General features: G+C 42.5%; 1 protein-coding gene across 1 annotated transcript in view; it reads right to left on the bottom strand.

Annotated features, from left to right (window-relative positions):
- Nucleotides 1-18,680, bottom strand: part of nomo (nodal modulator) — an 89,368-nt gene that overhangs the window by 63,249 nt on the left and 7,439 nt on the right. The window contains exons 4-13 of the mRNA XM_072560172.1: nt 17,618-17,718; nt 16,697-16,800; nt 16,533-16,605; nt 14,556-14,708; nt 13,433-13,570; nt 8,849-8,938; nt 7,259-7,364; nt 1,550-1,700; nt 1,242-1,419; nt 161-302 (exon numbers count right to left, since the gene is read on the bottom strand). Coding sequence (XP_072416273.1) covers nt 161-302; nt 1,242-1,419; nt 1,550-1,700; nt 7,259-7,364; nt 8,849-8,938; nt 13,433-13,570; nt 14,556-14,708; nt 16,533-16,605; nt 16,697-16,800; nt 17,618-17,718 — 1,236 coding nt within the window. The remainder of the gene's footprint in view (nt 1-160; nt 303-1,241; nt 1,420-1,549; nt 1,701-7,258; nt 7,365-8,848; nt 8,939-13,432; nt 13,571-14,555; nt 14,709-16,532; nt 16,606-16,696; nt 16,801-17,617; nt 17,719-18,680) is intronic.

The following is an 18,680-nucleotide window of genomic DNA, read 5'->3' as shown; positions in this document are numbered from 1 at the left end:
TTACACCAGTGTAGGTCTGAAAGAAGGGGAACAACACTGACCAAAATATAAAAGGAAAGAGTAGTTTTAATTACAGGTGAAGCTCTGTTCATCAAAACAAATACTGAAATCACAGGAGGCTAATTCAACCAACACTCATACCCGGCAAACACCCACTTACCCAAACAGAGTACTTTCCCAGTCACTGATGCCATAAACTGGGTGAAGGACAGATCCATAATGGGTGCATCTATAACTGTGACAGGTTGAAACTTCGGTTTCAGTGCAAGTCCTGCTTTTGCTTCAATCTCGCTGACCATCACCTATGTAATTCATAACCAGTTAGACCAATACAAATACTATGTCTAACGGTGGATATGTGCAATTCTTCATCCACCAGTAACGGTATTTCTATAATCTCAATCTTACTGTTTTCCCATTCCTCAAATACTTTGTAACAGGCAATATGCAAAGTCAAAGTGAAACATCTAAACTAAGAATGAAAGAAAGTAGAATGAGCAAAAAACAGTCCTATTTATTCATTAGATCACAGTTATTTTAGAAAGAATCCCTGCTCTTTTGATGGCTTGCGTTGGCCAATATATAAGATTCTAAAGCTTCAATTTCAAACAGATACTGAGTTAGCGCATTGCATTTGAGTGTCAGTCAGGGTGTTATATTTGGACCTTGTCCCTGAACTTGGGAGGGTACAAGCTGTGACTGTTCCTGCTTCCAACTTTGTCTAATTATCTCTATAGAAAAGTACATTTCTGTGAACAGCAGGGCAGGAAAGGACAAAACTCCATTATGATATCTACACATGGAATTTACCAACTACTCAAGCTTCAAAAATACAGACAATGTAGCACTGGAAATATTTTCAACACTAAATGTTTATCACACGTGCATGGATGAATATGCTAACAAAGCAGTTAGAACGTTAGGCATACACTGATTCCATCTAGATGATTATATTAAACAGTGCAGCACTTTTAAATTCAATCAATATATAATTGTGGCTTTTTAACATTCTCATATACTCCAATGGACATGATGTTCCTTGTAGAACAGACTGGTTAAGATTCTAAAAAAGAACAGACCTACAAATGAAAAGAACAACAACATTTTGACAATAAATAAATAGGGTTCCTAAATTTACAAAGCAAAAATAAAGCTCCCAAAATCAAGTTGTCCCTTTTCATTGAAATACATAAATAATTTCAGATAATAACTGAATAGGTTAAATAATATATTAATTTCACCTGAATGATATAGGTTCCTGCTTTTGCTTGGAAACAGAACAATCCATGGGAATCCGTTTCTGTTATAACTGGTGAGGCTTTATCCTTACTTTGAGCGACCATTGCTAATTTATATTTCATGATTGGTTTTAATCCTTCAGGGAACCGCTTGACAGCTACTTGCCCACAAACACTAAAGCTGTAGAGTAATGGAGAAACAATACAATGTTTTGTTGCAACTAGTTTTGAGAGAAATACTACAGTGATGGAAAAGCCAGTTCAATATTTATGCATATAATGCATCTTCCATCAGCTCTGTTGTCTCCTACCTTGTCGCTATGATATCTGCCAATTGAGGAGTATTTGGGGCAATCTTCACAGTAACTGGTTCAAAGAAGATGTGCTCCTTCTGTGTATTAATGGTGTATGTGCCAGCTGTCATGTTTTCAAGTCTGAATGAACCGTCAGCTTTTGTGGTTACTGTACAATAAAGAAGAAAATGGATAAACATGTGAGCAATGCAGGGCCTGGAAGAAACAGTCTTTGTAATTTTCTTCTAGAAATGTCACTCTGTCAGCTTTATTTCACTGATTATCACACCACAGCAGAAAATCACTCACTTTAAACCTGCTGATATAGAAAATCTAAAGCAGAAATCATCACACCAGCACTTTAAACATGAACAGGCATCAATTTCGACATGATGTACAGCCACGTCACTGCAGTTGCAGCAAAATATTTGGGATAATTTAATTTGGTGTTTAAGTGTAATCTGGAGCCCAGCTTATTCCCTATCATTTTATGCAACTGAGTAGTGTTGCTTACAAAAACCCTGTGAACAGCACACACATGACATCACTCTTTAACTCACGCTTGATGAATCACAGAACAACTAACAGGAACAGACCGACAGCTTCCTGAGATATAACATCAATCGTGCTGCCCCCCAACTAATTAACAAGCAATGTGCAGACAATTTGCTGACATTATCCATGCAAAACAACCTTCAGAATTAACTATTTCAATTTTTATTCATATTTTATTTTCTTAATACCTCTACGGGTAAAGGGAAATATCACTAAGTTTATCTCATACTAAAATGTCATAAGGGGAGTACCATTTGAAGGTTGAGAGATAGAGGATTCTTCCACATTTGTCCTTTGCCCATGTGACTGCAATATTTTACATCTTAAACATATTTCGACCAAAAAAAATGAATCATCTCTTGTAGATTCAAACAATATTGGTCTTTAAATGTCAAAGCCAGATTGCTGAAGTTCAGAACCATCATCCTCACTAAAGAAAGCAATTGTCTGTGTGTGAATACAGATTACAAACATAACTTTACTGAAGTTCTAACAATATTGGGTGGCATAATGGATTAAAATTATTCTTTATAGAAATTGTGAGACGGAATTCAACCAGCATATAGAACGAAAGGGGAAAATTTTAATCCATTCAGAGCACACATCAATCCCAAGGTCTCAGCCATAAGAGAATTCATTCAGTTTGAGTAGTTTTAACCTGGAACAAACAGGCATGCTCACTCACTGAGGGGCCACATTGTATGATCAAATAGAAATAACAGAGTGATGGAATTAACAATGTTTTCTAACATTCATACTTCAGACATTTATAGAAAACAGAAACATTTAAATTTGACGGCATAACCCATGCTTCCTGAGAAATCTGTTACTGTGCTACCTTTTCAGGATTAATGATTAATTGAAGGATATTCTTGCCCTAGAGGGAGTGTAACAAAGGTACACCAAACTGATCCCTGGGAAGGTGGTATTGTCCTTTGAGGAGTGATTAAGGAGATTATATTCTCTAGAGTTTAGAAGAATGACAGGTGATCTCACTGAGACTTACAAATTTCTTACAAAGATCATCAGAAAAGGTGAAGGAAGTGTTTCCCTCTGTTTTTGGGCATGTTTCTACAACCGGGGCACAGTCTCAAAATAAATGGCAGGTCGCTTCAGACTGGAAGTGGAGAAATTGCTTCACTCAGTGGGTGGGGAATCTTTGGAATTCCCTACTCCAGAGGGCAGTGGAAGCTCCCTCATTGAGAAAACTTGAAACTGAGATCAATACATTTCTTAGTTGAATTAAAAATATTAAGGGATATAGGGATCATGCAGGGAAAATGTCATTGAGGCAGAAGATCAGCCATGATCGAGCTAAATTTTGGAGTGCAGGTTCATAGTTCCATGAATTTGGTATGCTTTCCGTTGGTCAGTGCATTGAGAATTGGAGTTGGAAGGTCACATTGCAGCTGTACAGAACATTGGTTAGGCCTCTTTTGGAATACTGCGAGCAATTCTGTTCTCCTTGCTACAGAGGTGTCATGTAACTTGAAAAGGTTGCGAGGGTTTGAACTATAGAGAGAGGCTGAATAGATTGCAGCTATTTTCCCTGGAGCATTGGAGGCTGAGGGGTGACCTTATAGAAGTTTATAAAAACATGAGGGGCTTGGATAGGGTAAATAGATATGGTCCAGAACTAGAGGGCATAGGTTTAAGGTGAGAGGGGAAAGATTTAAAAGAGACCTAAGGGACAACCTCTTCATGCAGAGGGTGATGCGTGTATAAAACTTCTTCCAGCAGCTCATTCCATATGCATACCACCCTCTGGGTGAAAATGTTGCCCCTTAGGTCTCTTTTATATCTTTCCCCTCTCACCCTAAACCTATGCCCTCTAGTTCTGGACTCTCCCATTCCAGGGAGAAGACCGTGTCTATTTATCCTATCCGTGCCCCTCATAATTTTGTAAACCTCTATAAGGTCACTCCTCAGCCTCCGACGCTCCAGGGAAAACCACCCCAGCCTCTCCCTATAACTCAAACCCTCCAACCCTGGCAACATCCTTGTACATCTTTTCTGAACTATTTCAAGTTTCACAACATCCTCCCGATAGGAAGGAGACCAAAACTGAACACAATATTCCAAAAGTGGCCTAACCAATGTCCTGTACAGCCGCAACATGACCTCCCAACTCCTGTACTCAATACACTGACCAATAAAGAAAAGTATACTAAACACCTTCTTCACTATCCTATCTACCTGCGACTCCACTTTCAAGGAACAATGAAACTGCACTCCAAGGTCTCTTTGTTCAGCAACACTCCCCATGACCTTATAATTAAGGTGTGTAAGTCCTGGTCTGCTTTGCTTTTCCAAAATACAGCACCTCACACTTATCTAAATTAAATTCCATCTGCCACTCCTCAGCCCATTGGCCCATCTGATCAAGATCCCAACGGACTCTGACGTTACCTTCTTCGCTGTCCACTGCACCTCCAATTTTGGTGTTAACTGCAAACTTACTAACCATATCTCTTATGTTCACACCCAAATCATTTATATAAAATGACAAAAAGCAGCAAACCCAGTACCAATCCTTGTGGCCCACCACTAGTTACAGGTCTCCAGTCTGAAAAGGTGTGACAATGCTGTGCCTTTAAGAGGTGTGTTTTGCCCTGGTTTCCTTTACAGAGGGATTGGAAGACTGATGCTGAAAGTCTATAAAAAAGTAAACTTTGTGAAGCTTTGGGCGTTTTTCTTTCAGTTGGAACAATAGAAGCAGCCTAAATGGGTGTGGTCAAGCCTCCAACCACAGAACCAGGGAGTTCAGGTTTAGCTTTTATCAGTTCCTGTTGGGGTCTTGAAGAACTGAAAGCTATTTATTCCTTTCTCAATTACAGACAAAAGCTGAGGGTTCGCTTTCTTGGCTGCTGGATTCCTTGTGAGACAATCCTGTTTTCTGAATTTGCCTTTTGTCAAGGGTGTGTTGGTGGGATGTTACTTTATTGGAGCAGTTACTGTTTAGTAGTAATCTAATTTCGATCAGGTTTTCCAATAGAATTAAGTTATTCCACATTCTTCTTCCTTTTGTTGTATTTTAACTCTAGTGTTCGAATAAATTATGTTTTGCTTAACAGCAAGAAGTTTGACCAATCAAATTGCATCTGAAGCAAAGCACCTGATGCTTACATTTAAAATAAGAAAATGTTAGTTTAGGCTATCATCTTAATATATTTTGAGGGGGTCTGGCCTGGTCCATAACATAGGTCAGGAATGAGACATTTCAGAGGGGATAGAAAATACCCTTTTCAGGTACATGTTATGATTAGATTAGATTCCCTACAGTATGGAAATAGGCCCTTCAGCCCAACTAGTCTACACTGACCTTCCAAAGAGTAACCCACCCAGACCCATTCCCCTATATTTACCCCTGACTAATGCACTTAACACTATGGGCAATTTAGCATGGCCAGTTCACCTGACCTGCACATCTTTGGACTGTGGGAGAAAACTGGAGCACCTGGAGGAAATCCACGCAGACACGGGGAGAATGTACAAACTCCACACAGACAGTTGCCCAAGGCTGGAATCAAACCCGGGTCCCTAGCACTGTGAGGCAGCAGTGCTAACCACTGAGCCACCATGCCACCCCAACTGCTACACTGCAACTAGTTCACTTGGACATCATGACAGTCCATATTGTTGAGTCTCAGATAATTAGAGATGCACAACAGGAGATTCACTTTGGACCCTGTGGAAGTCCCAATGCACTGACTCCATGGGAAATGCTTAGGTAGTCTAAACTTGGAAAGTATAACTCGCTTACTCCCCAGGAACCACTGCAAACGTCTAAGTCCAGGTAGGAGCTAGAGTTTTCAGATAGTTCAGATGGACTCATGTCAATAGTCACATTTACTGAAAAACCCAGTCTAACCCGATACCTCAACCACTCAAACTCCCACTTGCACAAACCCCAACCATCCCACTTAATTGCCCTCACCCTAAATACCTACCGCGCCTGAATATCTCCACAGCCCCTGACGAATCTTCTAAAACGCCATCTAAGTCCCAACTCCCATCTTCTCAGCCAACTGATTACACGCCCCTCACCTAAATGACTAGGCCCAATCCATCTTGCTGCCTCTCCCCCTCCAGCCTGCCTCGTCCACCCTTCCCCTCCCCCCCCCAGCCCGCCTCGTCCAACCTCCCCCTTCTCCCCCCCAGCCCACCTCGTCCACCCTCCCCCTCCCCCCCCCAGCCCGCCTCGTCCACCCTCCCCCTTCTCCCCCCCAGCCCACCTCGTCCACCCTCCCCCTCCCCCCCCAGCCCGCCTCGTCCACCCTCCCCCCACCTCATCCACCCTCTCCCCCTCCCCCCCAGTCTGCCTCGTCCACCGTCCACCGTCCCCCTCCCACCCCCAGCCCGCCTCGTCCACCGTCCCCCTCCCACCCCCAGCCCGCCTCGTCCACCCTCCCCCTCCCACCCCCAGCCCGCCTCGTCCACCCTCCCCCTCCCACCCCCAGCCCGCCTCGTCCACCGTCCCCCTCCCACCCCCAGCCCGCCTCGTCCACCCTCCCCCTCCCACCCCCAGCCCGCTTCGTCCACCCTCCCCCTCCCACCCCCAGCCCGCCTCGTCCACCCTCCCCCTCCCACCCCCAGCCCGCCTCGTCCACTCTCCCCCTCCCACCCCCAGCCCGCCTCATCCACCCTGTCCCCGCCTCATCCACCCTCCCCCTCCCCCCCAGTCCGCCTCGTCCACCGTTGCCTCGTCCACCCTCCCCCTCCCCCCCCAGCCCACCTCGTCCACCCTCCCCCTCCCCCCCCAGCCTGCCTCGTCCACCCTCCCCCTCCCCCCCCAGCCTGCCTCGTCCACCCTCCTCCTCCGCCCCCACCCCAGCCCACCTTGCCGACTGTCCTGAAACCACCTCGCCCTCCCTACCACCCCACCTGTTCAGTAATATTTACACTGGACCTTTAAAGCTTACAATCTGCCAGTCAGTGCCATGTACATGGTGGGGCAAGTGATAACAACTCTTCCCCAAACTCTCCAGGAGCACTGTGCTCCATGCTTTTGGGAAGCCAGGTTGAAAGGAAGTGCAGAGCAGTGTCAAGGCAGCGACTAAGCCAAGGAGAGCAGCAACACAATGGTAACTGCCAGGCCCGGGAACTCCGGAGTAATAAGGCACCAAGTGCATCAAAACTACATTGTTGCGGCTGCCACCACCTTTCACATACCTTTGATTTGGTTACTGAGAATAACAGTAGCATGATGAACTCCTCGTCCATTTGGCCCATCCAAAACTCGGCCAGTAACAGAGAATCCCATCACTCGAAAGACAGGCTGCAATAGATGACTTTGATAAGGAAACGCATACAAACAAAAGAAAACTATACAATGTTTTAAAGATAAACTCTGCTTCATAAACTGACTTTTCATTTACAGAGTAAATGTTGTATACAGCAATTAATGAAAATCTTTATTTCAGCCAATCAATTCAGAACTGAATGGATTTGAAATGTTAATTCTGTTGTTCTCTCTCTCCACAGATGCTGCCAGACCTGCTGAGTTTCTTTATTTCAGATTTACACCATCCACATTATTTTGCTTTTACCCACAAGATCATGTTAGGAGACAGATAAATGAAGTTCAGGTACAAATCAACTAGCATCTGCCAAAATTGTCTCACAGGTTAATCTTATTCTTATTAGGGTCTTAGGATGTGCAAGGTCTCTGTGAGATCTTATATGATGCCATAATGTACAAAGTTAATGTGTTACTACCCAATGCAAATAGCTGGTTTCAAACGTACAGCTTGACAGTTATTAAATTTGCCAATTCCGCTGAAATGGAACTCAAAAATTAGGGAAGTCATTCCAATTAATTTTTTTCCCTTCATCGGGCAGCGTAGCGGTTCAGTGGTTAGCACTGCTGCCTCACAGCACCAGGGACCCCAGGTTCGATTCTAGCCTCAGATATCTGTGCAAACTTCACACAGACGTTCACCCTGTATTTGTGAGGCTTTCCTCCAGGTGCCCAGTTTCCTCCCACAGTCCAAAGATGCACAGGTTAGATAGATTGGCAGTGCTAAATTGCCCATAATGTCCAGGGATGTGCAGGCTAGGAGTGGGTTAGCCATGGGAAATGCAGGGTTACATGGATAGGGCAGGAGGGTGGGATACTCTTCAGATGGTCAATCTGGACTCAATGGGCTGAACGGATTGCTTCCACACTGTAGGGATTCTATGATTCATACAATTTCGACTGCCAGTATGCTACTCCAACTGAGATAACACACAGGCAAGCCAAGAAATTATGCTCAGAAATCTCTGCCAAGAACAGAGTGCTAGAAACATTTGCCAACATAAATGCCTTCCTAATTTCACTTCCCTTTCTACAGAAGTGTTTAATTTTCTTGTTATCTCTTGCAGACTATAGGTACACTGTTAACAGTTCAGCATGCTTGGTCTAGCTCTTTAACAGTATCTCAGTTTGATGGATACACTATGCATACGTAGGACACAATTATCATTTAACAGTAAATCCAGGCCTTTGCCCTGCACTTACTGAGAAGCTGTACATTCTGAACTGCAGAATTCTATCAACTGCACTGCCTTTAGTTAATTACTCATTAGAATTTATCAGCAAACAGTTTCCATCATTGCATGGCCCCACATTAAGATCAGATGACATATCCTGCACGTGACCTTGCAACACACTAATGAATGGTTACACAGCAGCCAAGGAACACAAGAGAATCTGCTAATTTATAACCTTCTTAGTCATTCAAACAAACTGGATTCATGGTAATTTTTACAGAAGTGTACCTCAATCCTTAAACTGTTATGTGCCACAGAAAAATCGAGTCTTGATGGGGCCACATCAAATGTGATTCTCTCACCTCTGTAGAATGGTACCTAGAATTTAAAGAATTAATAATATCACAACATAAAGAATCCAAAGACACTCCCTGGGCTTTCAAATTTGACAAACCAAAAGCCATATGTCCATCAGAACAAATACTTGAAAAACAAAAAGGGCAGTCTTTTCACCAAAGTTTACAAGCTAACTTTAATAAACTATCTAGTACTGATGTTTACCTCAAATAACTTATAAAATTTAAGCTGCATTTATTTCACTAATTTAAAAGAATACAGCAAAGAAACAAGGAACAAAACCAGCTCGACATAAACCATCTGGAATAGATGAGCTGGTAACACTATCTTCAAAAAAAAACACCAGTAAACCATTCGTTATGCAGCAAAGGTTAACACGCATGCAATGCTGAAACAGATTTAGATGCAAGTTTTAAAGTCTTTCCCACAAATACTGTTGCATTAAATAATACAAGGATGTCTTGGTAAAAGACTGTCAAGAGGAAATCCTAGGTGAAGCAGCTATCCACTTTTCATGCATCATTGCAGGAAGGGAGCGATATATTTCCAAGTCAGGATGGTTTGGGCCCTGGAGGGGAACTTGCAGATGGTGGCGTTCCGATGTATCTGCTACCCTTTTCCTTCGAGATGGAAGTGGTCGTAGGTTCAGAAAGTGCTCTCCAAGGAGCCTTGGTGAATTTTCGCAGTGCATCTTGTAGATGGTATACACTGTTGATACTGTATGTCAATGGGGAGGGCATGAGTGTTGAAGGTGGTAGACAGACTGCAGTTCATTAGGCTGCTTTGCCTGGTGGGTATTGAACTTCTTCAGTAATGCCAGAGCTGCATTCATCCAGGCAAGTGGAGGTTATTCATCACACCCCGGTCTTGTGCCTTGAAATTGGTGGACAGCAATTGGAAAGACAAGAAATAAACTTCCCACTGCAGAATCCCCGAAATCTGACCTGCTCTTGTAGCAACATTATTAAATGTCTAGTCCAGTTCAGTTTCTGATCAATGTCAACCTCTAGGATGTTGACAGTGGGGGATAAAGCAATGGTAATGATTAATGAACACATAACCAGGCACTCCTCCTAATGCAGACTTTCACTCTTAAACAGCATGACAGAATACCACTTAGATGATATTCTGGGGATTTTTCACATTTCTTCAGTAACTGCTCACAGACTTTAATCTTGTCATTTCCAGTTTGACAGCAGCAACAGAAATGCAGAGAGCTCAAACTAATGAATGATCAACTCCAAGAAAGATTTAAAAATTTCACTAAATTGCTTGGGAGCTCCCCGTGGAATTTACCCTTCCATCACACTTCTTCAACACCGGCTCTGCAACTTTTCAATGATATTATTCCCCTTTTCTCTAAACTTCCAACCTTTTCATTTCTCTCCACACCTAGCTCCATGACTCGGTTTAATTATCTGCCTTTTCCCCATCCTTGCATGGCCTGGAAAGTGCCTTTAGTTGGATTTCTCCAATGCAACAATTTAGGAGATTTACTTCTATTAAAAAAATGAATAGAAGTTGTAAATGGAGAAGAAGGGGCAGCTGATTTTGGCCAATAGTCAGCTGCAGATTACTTCAGTAAAGGTGAAAATGTGAGGTAATGAACTTTGGTGGAAAGAATAAAGGAGCTGAATATTATTTAAATTGAGAAGGACTGCCAGAAGGTTTTGGGTGTCCTTGTACATGAATCACAAAAAGCTAGCATCTAAGCACTCCATATATTAGGAAAGACAAATGGACTTTGCTTTTATTTCAAGGGAATAAAGTATAAATATCGGAAAGTCTTGCTGAAACGATACAAGGCATTAGTCAGACCACATGTAGAATACATGTGAAGAGTTTTGGGTCCCTTATCTACATACTGGCATTGGAATTAGTCCACATAAGGTTCACTCAGTAGATCAGAAGTATGGAAGGATTTTTTTGAGGAGAGGTTGAGTAGGTTTGACTTGTCATCGTCAAAGTTTAAAAGAAGGAAAAGTGATCTTATTGAAACCTATCAGATTCTTAGGAGATTGACAGGGTAGATGGGGAACTACACGTTCCCCTTGTGGGATAGTGTAGGATCAGAAGATCAAAACAAGGGGTCACTCATTTAAGACAGAGATGAGGAGGAGTCTCTTCTCTCAGAGGTTAGTGAATCTATGGACTTCTTTGTCACAAAAGGCTGTAGAGGCTCTGTAATTAAATCTACCCAAGACTGAGATTGACAGATTTTTAATCACTAAAGAAAACAAGAGTTATGGGGAAAAGACAGGAAAGTGGAGTTGAGGATTATCAGATCAGCTATGATCTCACTGAAATGGCAGGCAGCCTCATTGGGATGAATAGCCTCCTTCTGCTACTATATCTAATGGAGTATATCTGCTATTATATCTAATGGCAGTGCACGGCAAAACCACAGAAAGTGGCTAAAAAAACGCACAGGGCCAAGCAGTGCTAGGCTAGTCAGCAGAGGCGGAAGGAGAGCACCAAAAAAAAATTAAAATGTTAAATAATTAACTTGCATCAACAAAATTAAAATTGTCCTGAGTGGGATTTCTGAAGGTAAACGCAGGCCTGCAGGGCCACCTGGTGTCCAGAGTTCGGAACTGCAAACAGATAAGGATTTTCTTGTAAAATGGCTATGTTTGCTGCCATCAAGGATCACACTCTCATGAGAAACTTGTACACACACTAGTGAATGAGATTTGTTGAAGTGTTTCAATTTTCACACGTGCAGCTTTACTGAAGATCAGGAACCAGGCAGGCTGGGGATGGGAGTGAGAGATCAGGAATTAGGGAGGAGGCAGGTTGGAAACTGGGTGATTAGTAGACATTAGTGCCCAGAGGTGGAGGATTGGGAACCAGGGTATGAGAAGATGGTCTTCAACTAAACATCCAGAAGACAAACATGCTCTGCCAGCCTGCTCCCTCCACATGACACTGCCTCTCAAGGTCCAGGTTAAGTTACTAGGCAACATGAATCAATTCTCCAATCTCAGGTGCCTCCTAAAAAACGAGGGCAGACACTGACAATGGAATTCAACATCGCCTCCAGTACGCCAGCACAGCCTTTGACCCTCTGAATGATTGGTGCCAAAACCGTCAAACCAGGCTCCAAGCTCACGGACTGCAGAACAGCAGTAATGGCATCCCTTCTCAACCTGTTGGAGATAGGGAGCATGTACAGCAGACACCTCAAATCCCGAGAAATATCTCATAAATAACACCTCCACAAAATCCTACAAATCCATTGAAAGGATTAGCACTCTAATATCAGACTAGTATCTTCAATATTGAAGCACAGGTCATGGTTAATCTTGTAGGCCATACATTCTGTATTCCTGACATAAGAGAAGATGTCTACTCTACAGGCTCATCACAGGCAATGGTTATCAGGCTTACAAAGGAAACACTTCAACAGCATCCTCGAATCCTCTAAGTTAAATTGTAATATCCCAAGCAATTTGTAGGGATCTCTTGTCAAAGACTGTCCAAGCTGAAGAAACACCTGCAAAGATACCTACCATCCAAATTATCTCCAAAAGGCCCAGGTAGGGGCAAAGTTATATAAGCTGACTAGAGTTTATTGCTCATCCCTAATTACCCAGAGGACAGTTAAGTCAGCCATATTGCTGAGAGTCTGGAGTCACATGTAGGCCAGACCAGGGAAGGTCCTTCCCTAAAGGACACTCGTGAACCAAATGGGTTTTCTAATTATCAGCAGGGGTGGCCAAGATTTGAGCAGCTTACTATTCTTTCATATTTTATTGAATTCAAATTTCACCATCTGCCTGGGGCTTTGATTATTATTCCAGTGAAAGGTTCATTTCACCGCAGCCTTCCCATGAGATGAGGCAGGATGATACCTACACAAGTGAAAAGCAACTAACTTTAACCATAATTATTACAGACTATAAAACTAGAAAACAACTTCTGTAACGTCCAGCAGACCCAGGCTCCAGCTCCATTTATGACATCAGTATCATTTCCTCTAGTCTATGTAGTCAGGTTAATGTTCTATTTTTACAATCTCCCACTCTATTTCTTGCATGTAAACGCACAGCTTTACAAAATGTATTCTTTTGTGGGATGTAGGTATTGTTGGTTAGACCAGCATTTGTTACTCATCCTTTGAGCAGTGTCTTGCCCTTTACACGACAGTGAAGAGATAACCTGTCTGATCTGCTTTTTCCAGCACCACAGACTTTGACTTCTCCAGCATCTACAGTGCTCACTACCTCCTAACCACAGTGAAGACACATGCAGACCAGACCAGGTAACAATGGCAGATTTCCTTCCCGAAGGGACAATCGACTGTGGTTTCCTGGTCAGAATTCCAAGTTAATTCATTGAATTTACCATCTGCCAGGGTGGGATATGAACCCATGACCTCAGGACATTAGCATGAATTACTATCCAGTGATGATATCATGATACCACTGTCTCTTCCTCCTTACCTCTTGTGTAAACCCAGAAGTGACACCTCAAACCTTTCTGATGCAGCCTAGATTAAAGTCACTTACTCACCACTGTATATTCTCCACTGGGGAGGGATGGGAAAATGAACGATCCATCTTCTCCTGAAACAACGCTGCACAGAAAAGACGAGGCTTCCTCTGCTGTTTGAAATCCTTCAACCGGAGAAAAATTACAGCCAAAGGTATCCTAGCAGTAAAAATCACAGCATTAATTGTCAGACAGATTTCTTCACTAAATGAAAAATAATGTCAACTTAGCTTCCAAAGGGACTAACTAAACTTGCGACCATCCCATGGTACTCCTGCACTTTTAGCTGTCTCAAAGACATTTGATAGAGAAAAATTACATACAACAAACTTCGATTAACAGGCACCTATGGGACCAGAGTCAATAAATGTGAAGCTGGAAAAGCGTAGCAGGTCAGACAGCATCTGAGGAGCAACAAGGGCAACGTTTCTGTCTGAAACAGTCATCCAGTCCTGATGAGGGGTTTCGGCCCAAAAACATTGACTTTCCTGCTCCTCAAATGCTGTCTGACCTGCTGGGCTTTACCAGCTTCACATCTGAATTCTAGCATTCGCAGTCTTTACTGGCTCCAAACCTTTGGGTCTTGCAGTGTGCTGGTTGACCATATATTTCACATAATCAATGTACAAACTCACACTGAGTAATAGAACATCATGCAGCCAGCATACACATCACTGTTAGACCCTATTTACAGCATGAATCACAAATAAAATGCAAACTTCACCTTAAACAAAACTTACCAGCAGAGAGCCTTCTCAGTCTCACCCTCAACTGACTACTTGGACATTGCGGTATTTGAGGAGAAATTGACTTAAAATTGAATCAACTGTTGATATTTTGTGTGGTCATTCGACTGAACAACAAATATATTTGCATTAGGGTAAAAAAAATAACTATAATAATTGGACAGAATAGTACATCAAACTTCACGGTATTTGAGAGATATAATATTTGCCAGTTTATCAAATGTGCCAATTCATAAGGAGCTGATTAAAACAAAGCTTGCTGTGCACACATTTTTAAAAGGATAAAAAGCCTTAAAAGAACTGAACCCAAATTGCAAACAATTCAGAAACTTTAAGTAAAATCCCTACATTTCTGCTAATTCAGCTATCTATACAAAGATCGGGTCATTCACACTCACCTGCTTGGTGACCAATGACGAAAACAGTAGGAACACTACACCTTTCATTGGTTCGCCATCACTACGCACAGAACCCAAAACCTCATACCCAGCAACGATAAGCGAATCAAGTGTATTTGCATTAGAATTCAGCACCTGTACTGAGGTAGATGCCTAAAGAACAATAGAAAAAATAATATCTTACAACTCAAACCTTGAAAGGGTGCAGAAAGGATTTACTAGGACGCTGCCAGGACTGGAGGGTTTGGGCTGTCGGGAGAGGCTGAGTAGACAGGTGCGATTTTCCCTGGAGCATCAAAGGCTGAGGGATAACCTTAGAGAGGTTTGTAAAATCATGAGGGGCATGGATAGGGGAATAACCAAGGTCTTTTCCAAGGGAAATCTAAAACTAGAGGATGCAGGTTTAAGGTGAGAGGGTAACGATTTAAAAGGGATCCGAGAGGCAACCTTTTCACACAGAGGGTGGTGCGTGTATGGAATGAGCTGCCAGAGGAAGTGGTGGAGGCTGGTACAATTGCAGCATTTAAAAGGCATCTGGATGGGTATATGAATAGGGAAGGTTTGGAGGGATATGGGCCAAATGCTGGCAAATGGGACGAGATTAATTTAGGCTATGAGGTCTGCTTCAGCAAGTTGGACCAAAGGATCTGTTTCCGTACTGACAGCTCTACAAATCTACGATCTACTATAGCTAAACAACTTCAGGCTTCATATGATAATTCCGATGAATAAGTTCAATTCACTGATATAGTGCCCCGCCCCGCCCAAACAAGGCACATGAAACGCCAATATTCATGATATAATGTGGACAAAACAGGTAGGAGCATGGAAAAGGTCCCCTTTCAGACCCCTCATGGGGCTGATCCCCCTTTCAGACCCCTCATGGGGCTGATCCCCCTTGCAGACCCCACATGGGGCTGATCCCCCTTGCAGACCCCACATGGGGCTGATCCCCCTTGCAGACCCCACATGGGGCTGATCCCCCTTGCAGACCCCACATGGGGCTGATCCCCCTTGCAGACCCCACATGGGGCTGATCCCCCTTGCAGACCCCTCATGAGGCTGACCTTTTAATCTCTTTGCCATTTTCCTGCTTTCTCCCCATTACCCTCAATGCCTTTAAAATCTAAAAGTACATCTATCGCGTTTTGGAATATATTCAATGATTGGGCCTCCATAGCTTCCTGTGGTAGAGAATTCCAAATGTTCATGACCCACTAAGTGAAGAAACAGTTCATCATCTCAATCATAAATCCTCTACCTGACTGAGACTGTGTCCCCTGGTTCTAGATTCTCCAACCAGGGAAAACATCCTCCCTGCATCCAGCCCATCCAGCCTTGTAGGAATTTTTTACATTACAATCAGATACTCCCCCATCCTCCTAAACTCCAGGGAATACAGTCACAGTCAAACCAACCTCGCCTCTCGTAGGACAGTGCTGCTATCAGCATCATCAGCCTCGGGAACCTCCACCATATTCCCTCTATAGCAGGTATATTAGGTTGGGAGACCAAAACTCCATGCAACAATCTAATTGATGGGCTCAGACAGGATGTGAAGGACATGTATATACTTCCAATGGTTTACATCCATGTTAATTTCAGCCAGAAGTTCAAATTTCTGATTTATTACTAAACATTATCTTCCAAATGCAATCAGGGTATTTTCTATCTTGCACTGGAAGTGTGTGTACATACTGAAGCTAATAGACAATAGCATCACTGCTGTGTGACAATATTTGTTAATGAATGACATGGTATGGTTACACTTCATTGATAGTTAATTGACAGGTCATTAGGGTCCTGTATGGCTGCTACACAACTACAGCCACACCATCTGAGCCCAGAATGGATAGATGATGCATATTTATGTGAGACCACATTAAAGTGCCCACTGAAACACCAAAACTATTCACCTTCAAAATTAGCCACATCAGCAACTACAAGCTATTAACCAATTATCATAAGCAAACCTACTTTCTGTAGAGTCCAGGTGGGGTGGGATGCAAAGATTTCATAGTCACCAGGCAGCACCTTTGTAAATACATATCTGCCAAAGAAACACAAGGGAGATTTCTTTCAGTGAGAAAGTGAACTCCTCCTCTTCACGACGGTGAAGTCACTGATAAGAAAGTACATACTTTCCTCCAGTTTGAGTCAATGAAGTCTGGTCAACATCTGTTCCAACTTTCTTTAAGGTAACATGAACTCCAGCAGGCCCTGAGGTTTGACCTTTGCTTAAAACCTGATAAAATAAAAATAAAACAAAATCACAATATTTCAAAATCATGAAAAATGTACTTTGTTTATACATTCATTTACAGGATGTGGGGTGTTGCTGGCTGCCACAGCATTTATTGACCATCCAAACATCGCTGTGGGGATGACGAGCTGCTTTCTTGAACCCTTATAGTCCATGTGCAGACTTTTTTTGCATCAGTTATAAAGTTTGGATAGCCAAAATCCCGTTGGGAACAGAATTCCAGGATTTTGACCCAGCGACACAGTTGGAAGGAATATATTTCTAAGTCAGGATGGCGAGTGGCTTTGAGAGGAGCTACAGGGGGTGGTGCTCCCATGTATCCACTGCCCTTGCCTTCCAGGTGGTCAAGTCATGGGTTTGGAAGGATCTATCCGAAGACCCCTGGTGAGTTGTTTCGGTGCATTTTGTAGATGGAACACACTGCTGCCTGATGTGGAGAGTGAATGCTGCTGATGGTGCATGGGATGGTGCATGAGTTATTCACTGCACAATTCCCAGTCTCTGACCTACTAGTGTACTTTATCTACTGGCAATTTTACAATATGATATGTAAGTAATCAATGGCAGATGCTTAGCTTTAATAGCAACATGGCAACTTGAAGATGGAACTCCTGTTAATGGGCTGCTTCGTAAGTAATCTTTTCTCTAATGGGTCTGAAATGTCATTGATTTAATATGTTTGCTGGAGTAAGCCAATCATTTCCAATGAGGCACTGAACTAGTTCTACAGTAGATGGAACAGTCTAGAAAGAAATGTATTGCTATACGCTTCTCGAACGGCCGGAAGATTCACTCCTACCTTTCCAGAGACAGAAAATCCAGTGAAGACAAAATTGATGTCCTCCCCTTTGGTGCAAATGTCATTAATACCATCAATGTGAAGATCCACATTTGTAGGTTCTGTTTTTAAAATGAAACAATTGTTCTTTTAAAAAGAGTGAATATTTATAATCTGCTAGCAGATTTCTCATGGCACTGCTCCAGTTCAGGTGAAATAGCATTTCCACAGATAGAAGTATGACACAATAATCGGTGCAATGCAAAGTTCTACGGCTAAAATGAAGACATTTCCTTTCATGCTGAAAAGGGCTGATCACTGCCGAGTAAAATATAGTTTCACATCAACGTATAATGTCGAGTGCGGGTACTCCTTTTTTAAAAGCACGAAATTTTTATCTTCAAGTCAGATTCACACAATATACCAATGACTTGTCTTTTTTAAAAAAGACTTTTTTGCATTAGTTATAAAATTTGGAGATCCAGCATTTGACCGGTATACTTCAAAATTACCTACATTTATTATTTGGGTTCTAAACCACACATAATCCAGAGTGTTTAAAAGATATAACCAGCATCCACATTTCTATCACAGGATCATAGATTGGTTACAGCACGGGGCCATTTGGCCCATCATGTCCACACTGACTCTCCAAATGAGAAACTAATCTAGTGTCACTCCTGTCTTTTCCACGTAATCTTGCATATTTCTCCTCTTCAGATAATGATCCTATTCCCTCTATAGAAAGAAACAATTGACGCTTCAAGTCTGATGTAATTCAGGGAGGAAGTCATACCAGACTCAAAACATTAAATGGGTTTCTCACTCCACAGATGCTGCCAGACCTGCTTAGTTTCTGCAGCATTCTGTTTATTTAAGATTTCTGCAGGATTTTGCTTTCATCGCCTCGATTGAACCTGTGTCTACCACACTCTTGGGGAGCTCATTCCAGATGCATGCGCTGCATTAAAAACATTTTTTCAAATATCCTTTGTTTCTTTCTCAAGCATCTTCCTTCCTCAACTCCCTCCAAACAAATAATTCCCAGGTCAAAAAGTGGTTCAACATTATAAAAGCCAATTCC

Source organism: Chiloscyllium punctatum, chromosome 40 (genome assembly GCF_047496795.1).
Source record: "Chiloscyllium punctatum isolate Juve2018m chromosome 40, sChiPun1.3, whole genome shotgun sequence".
Classification (NCBI taxonomy): Eukaryota; Metazoa; Chordata; class Chondrichthyes; order Orectolobiformes; family Hemiscylliidae; genus Chiloscyllium; species Chiloscyllium punctatum.
The sequence above is the reverse complement of the archived record's forward strand: the minus strand, read 5'-3'. Positions and strand labels throughout refer to the sequence as shown.